This window comes from Odontesthes bonariensis, chromosome 10 (genome assembly GCF_027942865.1).
Source record: "Odontesthes bonariensis isolate fOdoBon6 chromosome 10, fOdoBon6.hap1, whole genome shotgun sequence".
NCBI lineage: Eukaryota > Metazoa > Chordata > Actinopteri > Atheriniformes > Atherinopsidae > Odontesthes > Odontesthes bonariensis.
In genome coordinates, this window is record NC_134515.1 from 30,927,042 (window position 1) to 30,944,701 (window position 17,660).

Here is a 17,660-nt window from a genome sequence, read left to right on the forward strand (position 1 = left end):
CATTAAAAATACATAAAAGAATATAAAGAGAAATAAATTAAATAATTAAAAACAAGCAACAGTAATAGATACCGTGCACCTGTCGTGTCTTCGCTATCGCGGATTATGCACAAATTCACACCTGTCGTGGAACAAGTAACAGTCCAGATAAATGAAAAGATATCGTGCAGATTTCGTGCATATGTGGCGAGGAACGAAATAAAACTAGTCTTAACTAAAGGGAAAACAAGGAAAACCAACAACGCCACCCTGGGAATTTCACCCAGAGAATTAGGTTACGATAGTAAAGGCACACAGGTTCGTCACTCAGGCAGCATGAGACGCGGTTCAAGGTTTAAAATACAATTTTTATTAATTTATAAAAGCTTGGTTTAAAAAGGGATTCACAAAAAAAGTAAAACTGAATAATGCTGGGGCCAAGTGAGTGGACAAGAGCTAGTAGAAATAAGGGGCACTCCAAAATAAAGCAAAAACAACCAAAATCACCCATGTGCCAGACACAGCAAAACAAAACAGGAAGGGGGGGGACCACCACCAAGACACCAGCGCCGCCACCACCGGCCACCAGCAACTGTAAAAGAAAAACAAATTAGAAAATGCAACAATAAATAAAACAAAATGAAATAATAAACTGAGTCGACAGCAAAACACAACTAAAAGTAAAACAACAAGAGAAACTACCAACTCAGGACAAACAATTTATAAAAGAGAAGTTTAAAATCAACTCCAAGTATTTATGTCCTTAATCATCTGGTAGGCCAGGCAGACATAGACGAGGTGGTTGCGAGGCAGCGGCAAACGCAGCCGCTTCGGACGAGCAGCAGAGAAGCAGAGCGGTGAAGTTTGAGCAATTAAAAATCCATCCAGCAAAGCAGCAGCAGCTCCAGTGAGCCGATTGCGGTACCCTGTAAAAAAACGCTATTAGCAGCACTTAAATGATCAGCGTATTGGGTGTGTATTTAAAAACAAACATACCTGTAGCCGCAACACACAACAACAACGGAGGGACGGCGAGAGAGAGCTCGGAAACCGCCGCTGGCGTTCAACAATGCAGCCCACACAGCAGCATACACAAGGGCAGGGAGCAGCACCTAAGCCATCACCCTATGGCACAACAAGCACCATGAGCACACAAAAAAACAACCAGCATCGAGATGAAGCATCAGGCAGCCATACCTGTCAGGCCAAATGATCTGACCTGGAAGTGAGTTTGGTGACAATACAGAGGAAGAACTTGTGGGAAGACCGGCACTTTTATCGTTGCCACCTCATTGATTGGCTGCAATCAGCACTCATGGCAAGCAGCTGTAGAGCAGCAGGTCTATGCTGCTACATTCTGCCCCCCCCTCTCTTGGATCGTCGTCCCAACGATCAACAAAGTACAGCAAACACAACAAGTTAGCTCCACGGTCTGAACAAAGCAGAGACTGAGTTGGACACTGGAGCAGGCGGATTGGCAGCAGGTGCTTCTCCTGCAGACCGTGGAAGACGATGCACATTCGGGTTTGACGCAAGGTCCGATGTGGGGCCGTGTGGGTGGAGTCAGAGCAACTGACTGCAGAACGTAAAAACATCCGAGAAGCTGGAACCAACGGCTCTTGAGAGGTAGTTGGTCTGGTGGGGGACATAGCAGAAGAGGCTGCAGAAGGTTGCTGGCTGAGTACAAGCAAGTCATACTCAAATGGAGGCTCATCATCAGAAGGTGGCCCTTCCCGAGGTGGTGAGCGATGGGAAGACTCTCCACCGGGCGAGTCCGCCTCTATGACAGCCTTCAACATAGTGCGGTGGACCTGTCTGGTTTTGGTCTCATCATCCACTGGCCCAATGGTGTACACCGAACCATCCTCCTTGGGTATCCTCCGCACTCTGTACCTCACCGAGCTCCACCGATAACGGGTCTTATGAGGCCCTCTTGCACTAAAGTCATGCAAGTACACCAGCTGCCCTTCACTCAGTGGCAGACCTTTAACATGCTGGTCATGGACCCGCTTCTGCCGATCTGCAGCCTGTTTCAAGTGCTCTCTGGCACCATCAAAGGCTACCTGCAAACGGACTTGGTGCTCTTGAACCCACTCATGAATAGAGCCACCAACAGGGCTCTCAACTCTGCCCAACAAGAAGTCAATCGGCAGCCTTGGCTCCTGCCCGAACATCAGGAAAAACGGCGACTCTCCGGTTGACTGATGGGGGGTGGTGTTATAACAGTACAGGACATGAGGCAGGCACACGTGCCAATCCCGTTTTCGGGACGCAGGCAGAGTGCGCAGCAAGTTGTGGAGCGTCCGATTGAACTGCTCACACTGACCATTCCCTTCAGGGTGGTATGGGGTGGTGCGTGATTTTATAATCCCATACAAATTACACAACTGCTGAATGAGAGAACTTTCAAAATTCCAACCCTGGTCCGAGTGCAACCGAGCGGGGACACCAAACTTATAGAACCACTCTGATACCAAAACCCTGGCCAATGTGGCGGCACGCTGGTCCTGAGTAGGGACAGCCACAGTGTACTTACTAAAGATGTCAGTAAGCACCAGGACGTTCTCTACACCATTCTGGGTTGGTTCTAGAGTAGTGTAGTCAATGGCAAGGATTTCATTAGGGCGGGAAGCCAAAAGATGCCCCATAAAGCCATGAGCTTTTGGATGTACATCTTTGGCCACCTGACACCGCTCACACTTCCGACACCATTGAGCCACATCAGAGGACATGCCAGGCCAATAGCATCGAGAACGAAGTAGTGCCAGTGTTTGCTCCACACCCTGGTGACCATGCTCCTGGTGGACTTGGGTCAAGATCTCACTCGTCAGTGCACTGGGCAACAATAGCTGAAACAACGATTCAGCACCATCTGGGCGGAACACTCTGCGGTACAAAACCCCATCTTCTTCCACCAAGCGGTCCCACTCCCGCAACAGAATCAGCGTGGACTGAGACAACTGACTCCGCTCCTCACGGCTGGGACACTACTGTTCAGGCCAAAATCTCAACAGTTCCTATATCACAGGATCAATCTGTTGAAAGAGGCAAAGCTCAGAAGGGGTATGCTGTGGCATAGCCGCAATAGCAGCTTGAGTAGCATCTGCCTTTCTCAAGCCCAAAGCTTCCTGCAAAGACCTAGGCACAGCAGTGCCTGGAAGCATCATCTTGACATCTTGGGGGCAAGATGGATACTGGCGAGAAAGAGCATCGGCATTGGCGTTACTCCTCCCTGACCGATACTTGATCTCAAAATCGAAAGAGGCTAGCTGGGGTGCCCACCTCTGTTCAGTGGCCGCCAGCCTAGCCGTAGACAGATGGCTAAGGGGGTTGTTGTCGGTGTACACGACACACTTATTGCCCAACAAATAGTCCCTAAATTTTTCTGTCATGGCCCACTCAAGGGCCAAGAACTCGAGCTTCATGGAGCTATAATTCACCATATTCCTCTCGGTAGGCCTCAGGCCCCGGCTAGCAAATGTAATTGGTCTCACCTTGCCTGCCTGCACCTGAGAAAGGACCGCTCCCAGGCCACCATGGCTGGCATCAACCTCCAAGATGAACGGGAGAGTAAAGTCTGCATAAGCCAACACGGGTGCTGTCGTGAACATGGCTTTTGGTGTCTCAAAGCTCTGCTGACACTCCTCAGTCCAGCACGTGAGAAGCTGTCGATCAGTTTTCTTCCCAGTCTTGGGGCCGCCACACATAGCTAAAGCTTTGTGCAGAGGGGCCGCCAACTTGGCGAATCCCTCCACAAACCGCAGGTAGTAACTGGTGAAACCAAAAAAATTTTGAAGCTCTGTCGCAGAAGTGGGAATCGGCCAATTGGCAACCACTTCAACCTTGCCCGGATCGGTGGAGACACCGTCAGCCGAAATCACATGGCCCAAGTAATGCGCTTCCCTTTGGAAGAAAGAGCACTTGCTGAGCTTGGCTTTAAGCCCCTCATGTTGAAGCCGCTCCAGCACAACTTTCAGTCTCTCCAGATGCTTTCCTACAGTGGAGGAGAACACCACAATGTCATTGAGGTACAACAACAACGACTGGCACTGTTGGTCCCCAAAGATGCATTGCATAAGCCTCTGGAAAGTGCTGGGAGCATTACAGAGGCCAAAGGGCATCCTGTTCCACTCGAACAACCCAAAAGGGGTACAGAAGGCGGTCTTTGGCCTATCTGCCTCGGTGACTGGCACCTGGTTATAACCACTGGCCAACTCCAGGGTCGAGAACCAACACACACCTGACAATGCATCTAGGGACTTCTCTATGCGTGGTAGAGGAAAAGCATCTTTTCAAGTCTTGCTGTTGAGCTGTCTATAGTCAACACACATACGCAGGCTACCATCCTTTTTCCGTACCAGCACAATAGGGGACGCATAAGGACTGCTACTCTCACGAATAACGTGCGAGGAGAGCAGCTGACTGATGTGTTCCTTCACAACCTCATATTCTGAGGGTGGAATACGCCGATAACGTTGTTTCACGGGGGTATCATCCACCAAAGGGATGTCGTGAGATATGAGGTTAGTACAACCCAAATCGGTGTCATGGGTAGAAAAGACTGAAGAGTATTGCCCAAGCAATGCTCTCGCCTGACCCTGTTCCTCCACAGACAACGGAGAAAGGTCAACGCTCTCCACCTGCTGCTGCACACTAGGAGAAGCCGTCTGAGAAGACATAGTAGCCATAGCTGATGGTACCTCAGTGACCCCTGGAGGAAGGCTAACCACATTCACAAAATCCAGTGTACCAACAGCAACAGCAGTACGTGGGTGCAAAACAACATCATTGCAGCCAACATTAAGGAAAGGTACATAGGCAGTGCCTCTAATGACACGAACCAAAGCAGGGGAAGCCAGTGACCCAGCGGGCAAGCCGGCATCTAGAGGCTCAAACTGGACTGTACAACCTGAGAACCGTTCGGAACAGGTGACAGCCACAATTTTCATCACACCACCAGGAATCTGCCAGCCTCTCCTGCCCCTGACCCTCACTGCCCCAGGCCCATCCTCATGGGCTGGAGCTTTAGCATGATGGCACTGTTGCAGTGCTTGCACAACTGGTTTGGGAGCCTCAGAGATGCAGACATGAGAGAACAAAGCTACACCATGCTGTCCGAAAAGCTCCTGGTAACATTTAAGGATTACGTTCATCCCTAAAACACCAGGCACCTGAGAAGGCACACCACCAGGGGGATCCCTCACAATCAAAACACCACAGTGGGGCATCAGTTTACCACAAAGCTGCACATCAAGCTCCAGGTACCCGAGGTATGGAATAGTTAGCCCATTGGCAGCTCTAAGCTCCAACCAGTGACACAAACGGAGGCGCTCCTGACCCCAAGGCTCGAGATGCTGGCAGAAGAAGCTCTCAGAAACTGTAGACACCATAGAGCCAGTGTCTACCAGACAAGGAACCCTCATGCCACCCATGTTCAACTCCAAATGGGGACAAGATGAAATCAACTCAGAACCCTCCACATTACGTGAAGCAACTTGTGAGCCAGTAACGGCCCCACCCAAACTGTGGCTCTGCAGTTCGGTGGGCACTAGTTTTCCGACGTTGGAGAACGAGGATGCCGACCAGCATTCAAAGGGGCTCGTGAAGGGAACTGTGAGCGGGATGGGACACGCACCCCGTCACACTCGTGTGCAAAATGCCCAGGCTGATTGCAACGTCGGCATATTAAGGGTCCAGACCGTGGTGGACGACGGTACTGATGGGAGCTCTGCAGCTGAGCAATGCTTCCCATAAGCTGGCTAAGCTGCTCTTGTTGACGCTCCAACATGGCCCGCATCTCAGACATGGATGAATCAGCAGCCTGGACGCCACCATGAACACCATACTGGACACCATACACTGAGGGGACTGATTGACTACGACCTCTTGCCCCGCCAGGCGAACCCTCACGCTCCCAGCGGATTGCCTCGCACCTCACTTCCAGCAACGTACAGTCAGGATGGCCACTCAAATACTGCTTCAATTCACGGCGCAAAGAGCTATTAACAACATGCTCAACAAACTGGTCTCTCAAAAGAACCCCGGCATTTGGCATGCCAGCAGGAGCACACTGCTTCACCCTCTCCATGAGGCCCTCATTGATTGGCTGCAATCAGCACTCATGGCAAGCAGCTGTAACATAGAGCAGCAGGTCTATGCTGCTACACATAGACCCATGAGAAAAGAAATGTTTTTAACCTGGATTTAAAAATGTCTACATTTGGTGAAAGTTTAATCTCCACTGGCAGTTTGTTCCACTTGTTTGCAGCATAACAGCTAAATGCTGCTTCTCCATGTTTAGTCTGGACTCTGAACTGGACTAGCTGACCTGAGTCCTTGGATCTAAGAGCTCTGCTGGGTTTATATTCTCTGAACATATCACAGATATATATTTTGGGCCTAAACCGTTCTGGGATTTGTAAACCACCAGCAGGCTTTTAAAATCTATTCTGTGACTGACTGGAAGCCAGAGTAAAGATTTTAAAACTGGTGTGATGTGTTCAGATCTCTTAGTCCTGGTTAAAACTCTAGCAGCAGCGTTCTAGATGAGCTGCAGATGTTTAATGCTCTATTTGGGAAGACCAGTTAAAAGAGCATTACAGTTCTACTGGAGATGAATGTAATAGGGTCATGTTGCCCAGCAACAAGAATGTGGATCACATTGCTATCCTGCCTTCATCTTTCCTCTAAATAGGTAAACAGAGACAAATTAAATCTAAATGAAAGAAAACTAACCCAGACTGAGATTATCATATTTGGACAGAACTTACAATATACATAAGATATATGAAATAAAAAGAACAAACTGCTTTATATTCTTACCGCAATACAGTGGAAGTGTTTATGTCTCAAAGCCTGAGAGTAAGGAGCGCTTAGTGCACAGGGTAGCAACATAGAACTTGGAGCTGAAAATTTGTTCTAATTTGCACTTTTTAATTCCTACAAGAGCTAATAATGTGAGATGGGTGAATTGATACAAAAAAACACAATTGGAACACAAAACACAATTTTCTGACAGCAAAGGGGCATGTGAATGGTTAAGTACTGTTTCACTGTACAGTGAAACCTAAACATGTACCCTGAACTTGGACGAGCCCCCAAGGAGAAACATACCTGATCATCACAACATCACAGACGGTGTCTGAGGTCTGCAAAAGGATAAACCAAAATAGTTTCAGAAGCTGGTATGACGAAAATATGATTTGAAAATCTTTGAATAGATAAAGAGATTATTTAATAAAGAGAACACTTTTTCTCACACAAACCTGGGGATAGAAATATTCCAGGAAACCTGCAGGGGCAGAGGGAGGGGTTGGTTTCAATTTACATATGCAAATTCTGAATCCAAATGTCCTGAAAAGAGTTTGAAAAAAAGTTGGGAAATACAAGTCACTATCACAGTATAACCTTCTAAGGATTTGTTTTGTCCAAAAAAAAGAGTAATTGAAAATAAATGTCATTAAATGAAAATAGCCCAGATATTGCTATCATGAAAACTTTTTACTCGAATATGAAATAAATAGAAAATGAATTGGTTAAACAAAAATCTAAATTGGTGCCAATTAACTATTAAAAATCGCTTGTTTCAGCTATACAAACTATTTGTTTTCTTAATCTATATAAAAAAAAGTTGTCTTATACAAACTCTTGTTTGTATGTTTCAGCTGGCAAATTGAGTAACTTGAGTAAATGATTTTGCACATACCTTCCCTTTCATCTTCATATTTTACCTTGCAGTAAAACCAGACTACAGGCTCAGTAGTATTTTGGTCAATGATTTTTGTTTACTGTGAGGATGTGGTTTTGGCGGGACGTCTGCAGGGTGTCATTCTAGGCGTTAGGGGGCGCTGTGACAAAACGAGTAAAGCGAGTGTAGGAGTTCAGAAGGAGATCATCTCCAGTTTGATTGGAGGAAGTAATACATCAACAAAGAAAGATGGCCGAAGTGGTAGAACTGCAGAAATTGAAGGTTGGTAGAGCCATAAAATATGTACATTAATTTTATTTGGTGGTTCATTCGTGAAGACCGGCTTTGACTGGTGATAATTTTAGAACCGCAAGGTGAAATAACGGACGACTAAATGGTTCGAAAAACGAAATGTATTCTCCGGTTGTGAAAGCTGGGGAAAAAAAACCCGGCATGTGTTCATTGAGCAGTAGCTAATTCCAAGCTAACAGTGGGACATGTAAGGGTAGCTAAGTTAGGAACAAAGTACGGATCATATATATATGATTAACTTAAAACAGTAACTGTTGATAGATACAATGTATCTCAGCAATTCTCTTCTGGTTTGATGAAGTAATGGTAATCGTGTGTTTGATCTAATAACAGTCGAATATTAGCACGAGGAGATCCTGTGGTACGCTTCGGTTGCATCCACAAGCTGTCTGAAAGTAAACTGAAATAAATACTCTTATTCCAGTACACAAGTGTACTCTTTAACTAAACATCAAATAGTTTATTAAAACTAGTCAGTATTTACCGCTGTGTCTTACTCAAAGCAGCAAGAAAGAGCGACACCAACAATATGTGCTTTTCTTTATATTAATAAAAGCAAATATTTTCATTAAGGCTGGCCTCCTTCAAGCGTGTTACTGCGTAATATCCACCACGGAAACGTAATATCCACGGGTGACTTCCTGAAGTCCTTCCTCTCAGTGAGGTGCTTTTGTTGTGTGATACATTTACTCATCTCTGGTGTGGAGTTGAAGTGGTACAGTACAATATTTGTTAGATTTCAATACTTTTACATTTTCTTTCCATCCAAACAGTACCGCACATTTGGAAAAAATAAATTGGAGATTTAATGATAATACACAGGGTCTCCACTGACATTAAGATTTGTTGGCTAACATTCTTTTTTTCAATAGCCCCCATGAATAGTTTAATATTTGGTTGAGTCTCGGTAAAGTGTCTTTACCGATTCAATACAATTCAGTTTTATTTATATTGCCCCAAATCACAACAACTGTCATCTCAAGACTTTGAAGTGCGTTGTGGTGACATTTGTTACCATTTGCTTCTTCCTCTCGTCCTGTTCTCGGCTCTTTCTGTTGGGCTGCAACAATACATATGTGACTGAATATTGTGACAATGAAGTATGCTAACGTTTGGATTTTGATGTGACACTCGCAATGTGGCATAGACCAGGACAGCTGAGCAGCGTCCTCCAGTTTTCTAACAGCTGCCGTAGCAACCAGCAACCACCGGCGCTTTTAGCTGCATGTCGCCAGTTAATGTGGACGCAGGTTAAACCGTAACCCCGGAATCTTCATGAAAACTGCTTCTGCTTCTACTGCAATAATGAAATTGAATGTGGTTTTGATTCTGGATCTCTTTCAAGATTTCAACTTCACATTTATTTTAACCAACACGAACAGACGTGTGCGCATCACTCCTGTTCTTAACTCCCTCCATTGGCTTCCTGTCCTTTATAGAATTGATTTTAAACTTTTAATGTTTGTTTTTAAAGCTCTTAACGGCCTCGCCCCATCATATTTATCTGAGCTTTTAACAGTCTGCAATCCTGGTAGAGCTCTGAGGTCAACAAATCCATTTTTGCTGGAAGTGCCCAGGTCAGAGTACAAACCCTGGGGTGACCGAGCCTTTTCCGTCGCTGCCCCCAGGCTCTGGAATAAGCTCCCCGTCAAGCTGCGTCTTATTTCTGACCCGGGCCTCTTCAGATCTAGGCTAAAAACCTACTTATTTAGGATTGCTTTTAATACCCAGTAGTATGATGACACTTTTATCTTATTTGATTTTGTTGTATTTTATTGCTTTCACTGTTCTTTTTATTGTTTTTATTTGTTTTTACTTATTCTTCTTTTTATTTATTACCTGCTGTAAAACACTTTAGTACATCGTAAGGATTGTCTGTAAAGGGCTGTAGAAATAAAATACATTTACATTTAACAACTCTACAGCAATATCAGTTTCCAGAAACGTGTCAGTTAGTTCTCCTACTTTACAAAGGAAGTTCACACTTTCTGCCTGTTGAATTTAAAGTGCTGCTGTTGTTTTGTTGTTGCGTTGTAGCTCGCTGAATTGAGGCAGGAGTGCGAGGCCCGAGGTCTGGATACTAAGGGAAACAAAGGAGAGCTCATCGCCCGACTCCAAGCCTATCTTGACGAGCATGGTAAGTAGTAGCAATTTAAGCCAGTGTTTCCCAACCCTGGTCCTCAAGGCACACTACCCTGCATGTTTTTCATGTTTCCCTGCTCCAGCACACCTGATTCAAATAATTGGGTCAGGTCTTAAAGCTCTCCAGAAGGCTGAGGACGACCCATTCATTTGAATCAGGTGTGCTGGAGCAGGGAAACATGGAAAACAAGCAGGGCAGTGTGCCTTGAAGACCAGGGTTGGGAAACACTGATTTAAGCAGTTCAATGAAATGGAAATGGAAAGAAATGACAGATGCGTTTACTTCAGTGAAGAAGAAGAAAATGTCGGTTTTAAACAGCAGTTGTGACATTTTTTCAGTTACGCGGTCTCGGCTGACAGAGAAACTACTTCACACAGCACTTTGAATAATTTTTTTCCTCTCATACACCAACACCAGGGGAAAGTGATCATTTGTGCGTTGTGTGAGGAAGAAACTCGAGTCAACACAACACAGAGTCTGTCTCAGTCATAGTAACGCATCTGTGAGATATTAAAACTGCGCGGCTCGTCACCTACCTATGTCCTCTGGCTTTGCTGCTGACTCATTTTTTTAAGAACTGTGCATTCAGAGCCTCTTATGACACAGCAGTCCTGTGTTAATATTGACAATAAGATTTGGAAACAGTAGGCAGAGATCTCCTTTCAACATGAAATTAGTATTCAACCAACACGTAGCTTCATCTCTGGAGCCTGTGTGGTGATAGCTTTTTGGAGAGATGCACATCTGTCTGCCTGCTCAGAAAACATTGTTCTGGATGCCTCTGTGAAGGTTTAAAATGGCCTTTAGTTGCCAACAATGAGGTTTAGGGAATGGAAATTGTGAGTCTTCAGCTTACTGTAACTCTTAGAAACAGTAAGGACAATTACGCACTCTGGAATAAGTTTTGCAGAGAACACAAGTGATCGAGAGCAGCATTAGATTTTTTTTTTTTATGCAGATGGTATGATCTGATTGTCTACTCTGTTGGTGAAAATATCAATATAGATAAAAAGTTGATTCCCGCCCAGCTCAGAAATTGCAGCATGCAGTCAGAAAAGAGGCTGCTGACAAGGCTTAATGAAATATTTCTGGATTTAATCACTCAGCCTTTGGTAAAACTTTCTAATAAATGTTTTAGTTGCATATGAGGCACAACTGTTTTTTACATGCAATCGAAATGCCGTTACTCGTACATCCTTCTATCGTCTTCTAAGCATTCTTTAGATAAACGTGCTGGTCTCGGTCTGCCCTTCTTTTTGTCTGCTGGAAATTAATTTCTCCTATGTTTCAATCAACAGAGGAAGATGTGGACGTAGATGATGTGCTGGCAGAGGATGCAGTGGTAGTGCCATAGTTTTTTTTTTTTTCCCCCCATCATGTGCTTTTGCTTGCCCTCTCAGCCCTCCTTGAATCATTTTACAAAGAAAAATTTCTGTTTCTGTTTTCATTTTCATTAGGATTTCACTAAAGTTGAGAGTTCCGACAACGTAAAAGAGGATAATCATACTGAAACACCTGAGAGCGAACTGTAAGTTTGTCTTCATTTAGGAAACTATTATTTTTGTGCGGTAGTTCTTGTCAGTTAACAGAATTCTATCTTTCTTATGTATCTGCCATTGTTAGACATAAGTGCATTGTACTTATGAAGAATGTTAGGAAACCAACAATGGAAGGAACAAAAAGTCTGACACTGAATTTTATTTATTTATTTTTTCTTTTCTTTTTAATGAATGTTATTTTTAGACATTTGTGACAGAGCTCTCCTTCGCATCTCAGTCATGGCAAATAACTCTTCAGTAGTTATGTAGTGAATATAAATGATAGAATTTTAGTTTGACAGTTTTTGGAAATACGCTGTTAATCTGAAAATAATGTGCGTTACTCACATGGTTGTTCATTAACCACCTCGAGCAACTAGAAGCAAGGCGATGAGCTCAGCTGGGCACAGAAAGTTGACACAGAGAGAAGGTAATCTGGCCAACTAAAAGAAAGCAAGAAAACCTCACAGCAAATCAATGTTTTCAATATTTTGTGCCCTCCAACCACTCGTCAGTATGCTTTAATTTTTCTGATTCTAGATTTGGTGGTAAAAGTTGAAGTTTGATTTTTTTTTTTTTTTTTTTTTTTTTTTACGATGCGCTGTAACTTATTTGATGGAAGAATAGAAAATCAGGCTGAAATGGGCCAAAACAATTTCTCTGCTGGGATTTCCTGTGGTCGCATGAGGTTGCCAACCATCAGGAAATCATTGACGGATTTTCACATGTGAAATACGTGATTTGATAAAGTGTCCAACCTGCTCAACACCACAGATCATATCCTGTTTTTAACCATTTGTTTCTTTCATTTTCTGCTTTCAGCCCTGCTGAGAAGAATGTGGTGAAAATAGCTCCTCCATTATCTGCCACTGAGGTATGTATGGCATCGTTTCACCCACTAATAACAAGCATGGGGATTACTTGGGAGCAGTGATAATCTAAAATGTTCGGATTAAGTGTAAACGTATGTGCGAGCTAAACAACAACTAGTATTCATGGTAGTGGTCCTCACCAAAGTTTTGGATGTCCAGGACTGTTTGTGGGATTGTTGAATGTGTGATGTATCTACGTTATGGACTGCATTTCTTTCCCTTTTTTTAATGTTTTCTTTATTAACCCCTGCTTTACGCACTGCTCGTCATGACTGTTTGAACATGGATATAATGTTCGGACGTTTAAAGTCTACCTTTCGTTGAGCAGAGACTACAGAAGAGAGCTGAACGTTTCAACATGCCAGCAACGAGTGAAAGCAAGAAGGCGATACGGGCAGCAAGGCAAGGCTTAACTCCACTCCTGAGTTTCTTTTAATAATATGGATTCTGTTTTGATAGCTGTGACCATCATTTATTCCAATAACAACATTAGATTCACTGGCAAATTTGTGAGACTGCAGGTGATTTGTAGTCACTGAGAACAGAAAATGAACGGTAAAATATTGATATTTTAAGTACTGCTACTGTTAACAACCAAAGTATCAGGTTTCAGCTTGTTTTCTAACCTTATGAAGCAGCTAAATTCTCTGTAGATTCGCAAGATCATGAGAAAAAGAATCTTGCCAGGCTCTAATCCATCAGCTTGTGGCTGACCAATCAGCATGCTGTACTAGTAGCCAAGGCGCGGTTGCATGGGTGACAGTCAACAATGAGCGTTCCTCATCATTGACTGGTTCCAGGTGGTCCCGCTTAGATTTTGATCGACAGATCCCTCAGGACACCCAAGTTATAGCAAAGTCGAATCGTCCTTTAATTAAATCTAAATATTGATGTTAAAATTTCTGATGCCCCCCCCCAGGTTTGGTTCACCGAGTGATGCTTCAAGTCCTTCTCCGGGTATGTTATCACTGCACGTCTCACTGAGATTCTTTATGTATTTTTAATGCTTCTTACACTCCCTGCTGCAATGCTTTTATTTTATGTGTAGCACTTTGAATTGTTTTGTACATGAAATGTGCTATACAAATAAATTTGATTTGATTTGAGGTTTATATTAAACACACATCTATTGAAGAAATTAAAAAGAAGAAGAAAAAAATATGTGTTTATGGTTTAGTGTTCATGCGGATATTCTTCTCATGTGTTGATTGTTTTAACAGCTTCTGTTGAGATGTATTACCACAGGAACTGATGTATAAAGTGGCTCTGCTAGTAACTCTAATGTTGGTTATAGAAGATATATTTGTCTTCGTTAATGTCTTATTTGATAATCATACTGATGAGATTGTTAGAGTTCTAAGTGATCTTAACTCACTGCATCAAACACTATCCTAATGCTGCCACGATGTGGCACAAGAACATCATATACCTTAGTGTGGCAGCCCATAGTGTCCTTTTTTCTCACATTCTGTCCTGCCATCTTCCAAACAGGTCTTGTTGCAAACAGTAAAGCTCCTGTAAGTATTACAGAAAGTGTGCACCATTGAGCTGGTCATTTATTTCTGTGTCGCTCCAGTTAATGAGAAGCCTTTTTAATGTGTTTTGTGTTTCATACAGGTGAATGTTGACCAGCTGAAGAAGAGAGCAGAAAGATTTGGCATGAATGTTTCATCCGTCTCACAAAAGGTGACTGAGCTTTTATGTTTGAGAGATGCTTTTCTCCCCTTGTTCTCTGTTCTCTGCCCTTTTGGAGTCTTGAGTTTGGCATTTTTGTGATTGTGTCCAGTAAAGAAGCACGTCACCATAAACTGGTTTGTTATTCAGATACTCATCTTTCGGCTCATGCCTTCTTCAGTGGACTGAACAATAGTTTTTTTTTTTGTTTGTTTGTTTGTTTTTTTAAACTACATAATTTTTTTCCCCCACATGCCAGAAGAAATCCTTTTGGATATCCATATAATTCAGATTGTTACTCATTATCATTGGCTGCTAAAGGAATTAGCTTTTCATACACAATTGTTGTGTTTTGATTTTAAATGGATAAAATTGACAATTCGTCTACACTCGACTCTAAAAAAGCAAGAGATGAAACAACGTTTCTACAAATTTCAGACGTTGTTATTGCAAAATTATTTATGGTCAAAAGTAGAAATCTTATTTAAACACTTTATCAACACGCCACTGTGTGCAAAGGCCCATGTGTGTGTGAATCCTTTCTGAAGCGACTGCAGAAGACTAAAGAAGTCATATTTCAGAGTGTTTTTGTGAACTGCACGGCCATCCAAAATGTCTTGTCAGTGTTGGGACTTTTGGGCAGCACAGTTGTGTGGTGGTTAGCTCTGTTACTGCACAGCACAAAGGTCACATCTTGGCTGGGGCCTTTTCTGTAAGTTTCTTTTTTTCTGGGTACTCAGGATAGGTGTAGGCGTGAGTTTGGAGGTTGGTTGGTTGGTTGGTTGGTTGTCCAGTTTGTGATGGACTTTTGGATCGATTGTAGACCCGTCCAGGGTGCGTCCTGTCTCTCACTCTGTGACAGCGAGGAGAGCCTCCAGACCTCCCGCAGCCCTGAACAGGAAATGCATCGATGTGGAAGGCGGGCATGTATAACAGGCCGGCTACCTCTGAACCAGCAGCATATTCATATGCTGCCCTCAACATTATCATTCGGTTAATCTCTTAAAACTCTATTAGTTTATTAAAAACCCAATTTTGTTAGTTTATAGTGTTGGAGCTATTTACTCCTTATCTTCATTACTTTGAATTTTGTTCAAACTTATTCTTAGTTTACTTTATATTTTGGGGGGTTATTTACAGAGTTTATTTGTCGGTTAATAATTGTTTGTTTTTTGTTTCTTTGTTTTAAGTTGGACAGGAAGAACTGTGGGTCCATTTCCTATAAATATAGGGACTGGTATAGGACCAGTATGGATAGGGGTGGGGCCTATGTTTTTTTTGTTTTTTGTTTTTTTTTACCAGAGCAGGAGAAGCAGCAGAGGACAAAGAAAAGTTTGATCTGTATTATTTGCTTGCCAGCTGGATAAATAAACCGTCAAACGCAATCTTCAAGTTTCGGACATTGGAGTTCTTTTGCCTGCGTACGAAGCCCAACCCCAGTTCAGTAGTGGCTTGTTTGAACTTTTAGGATGTTTGGTTTGACAAACAATCGCCACTACATATTGTTTTTTGTTTTTTTATGTAGGTTTACATCTTTAAAAAAATCACCACCTGGATTTAACTTTGCAAATAAGCTGTTGCTGGTTCAGATAGGAAGTTCTATTTCCCACATTTACCCAAAAAGTTAAGGTCAGCTCGATTGTTATTTATTTACTTTCTATTGTTTTCCTTCCCATCAACAGATTTTTTTTTGTGTAGAATTTTTGCTCCTAGACTCATTTCAAGACTTCGGTGCGAGGATAGAAAAAGAACGTAGTGACGTTGCATAAGCTTGTTGGACTGCGTGGCACAATCGAAGCCAATTGACCCAATTAAAACCTGACCATAAGGTGGTGGTACATAGTTTGGTGAAAAGGCGGGCAGTTGTGCAGGTGACTGGTCACTTACTGTGCAATATAGTCATCCAGCATTGAATCAAATGTTTATGAATCAAGCATTATGTGACATAAACTTCTATTTTTTTCAGATTGAAGAAGATGAAAAGTTCAAAAAGAGGAAGGAGCGGTTTGGGGTCTCAGCAGGGGCACCTGCAGCTGGTGCAGGAGAGGTCGAGGTAGTTGTCTTTGTATGAACAGTCATGGCGAGTCGTAGAAAATGATTGCAAGGAATATATTGAAGTATTATTTCTGTCCTTTCTTTATCTTCACAGGCAAAGAAGATGAAGCGTGCTGAAAGATTTGGAAATGTGTAAATGATGTTAAAGTTTGTTTTTGTAGTGTTTATATGGCTGTTCGTCAGATATTCCCAAGGATGACAATTGCCTCAAATATGATTCTTGTTCATCAAAAGTATACTTAAATACAAAGATAAATGTGAGTGTCAGATCAAGTAAACTGAGAACAATCTCAAAAACTGACTGAGTCATCTGATAATTCAGCCAATTTATGATCTAATACGTTGACATTTCCCCTTTCCTCGGAGGCTCTTAAGTCGGTCATTTGTCATTTTATACGCCTTTTGTGGAAATTTAAAAGGCAGCATTAGCTCCTGAGGAGAGTTCTTTTCTGATTCTAAACTTTCTTCCAGTTGTTCAGGAAGAATTCTTTTTCACATTTCAGGTGATTTTGTTTAAATAAAACCACCTAAATGTGTTTAAATGACACGAGCAGGTTTAGACAACAAAAGCTTTTCCTTTGAAGCAGTTGCAGAAAGTCTAAATTAGGAGTGGCTTTTTAAAATGACTTTAACTAAAATGTTACGTTTTTTTGATTAAGTAATCTAGAAGAATAAGAACTCTAATAAGGACTCTACATATAAACAAAGTCGCTTTCATCCCATACAACAAAGAATCTGGGAGATGTTGGTCATTTTATTGATAATATGTATTAAATATGTTGAAAGAGATGTCTTAAAACAGAAAAATGACACTTGCTGAAATATAAAGATATGGTATTTCTGATTTATGGGCATTAAAAAAGTTCTTAATTAGTGATTCGTTAGTGACTCAACTCACTTTTGTAGACCCTGTATTTGATTGTACTTTTGACTCCTCAGACAGACAGCCTGTTAAGTTCTTGTTTTCTTTTGGGGGATTCCATTGTTGCTCTGCTTTGGTTTTCTGTCCATTTTATAACATTTTGTGATTAATAAATTGTTTTCAATTTTTGAAATCTGTCTCTTTCATTTGTTATTTTTGGACTTTGAGTATAAGTGTTGACATTGAAGTCATGAATAATAATAAATAAAAAAAACCCAGCCCAAGTTTTAGGGTGAGCTGGATCATCATGTTACTGTAAATGATGCAACATTGACAAGTGACATGGGTTTTCTCTCTAATATGAAAGAGTTTATTAGTGAAGAAGCTCACGAATGCATCAGTACTGAGGAAGAAGCTCACGAATGCATCAGTACTGAGGAAGAATGCATAGCTCAACTGCAATATCTTTTCGTCAGCCTGTCCACTGATTTTGCAAGGCAATTTTATTTATAGAGCACAATTCGTACACAAGGTAATT

At 42.4% G+C, this 17,660-nt stretch overlaps 1 protein-coding gene across 1 annotated transcript; it reads left to right on the plus strand.

The window, feature by feature from the left end:
- The first annotated feature begins 7,860 nt into the window (after positions 1-7,860).
- sarnp (SAP domain containing ribonucleoprotein) lies at positions 7,861-17,315 on the plus strand. Its single transcript, XM_075475248.1, has 11 exons — positions 7,861-7,948; positions 10,016-10,115; positions 11,420-11,463; positions 11,579-11,649; positions 12,482-12,533; positions 12,860-12,933; positions 13,451-13,488; positions 14,023-14,048; positions 14,149-14,217; positions 16,172-16,258; positions 16,355-17,315. The coding sequence occupies exons 1-11, from the start codon at positions 7,916-7,918 to the stop codon at positions 16,394-16,396; spliced, it is 636 nt and encodes a 211-aa protein (XP_075331363.1). The 5' UTR covers positions 7,861-7,915; the 3' UTR covers positions 16,397-17,315.
- The last annotated feature ends 345 nt before the right edge of the window (positions 17,316-17,660 follow it).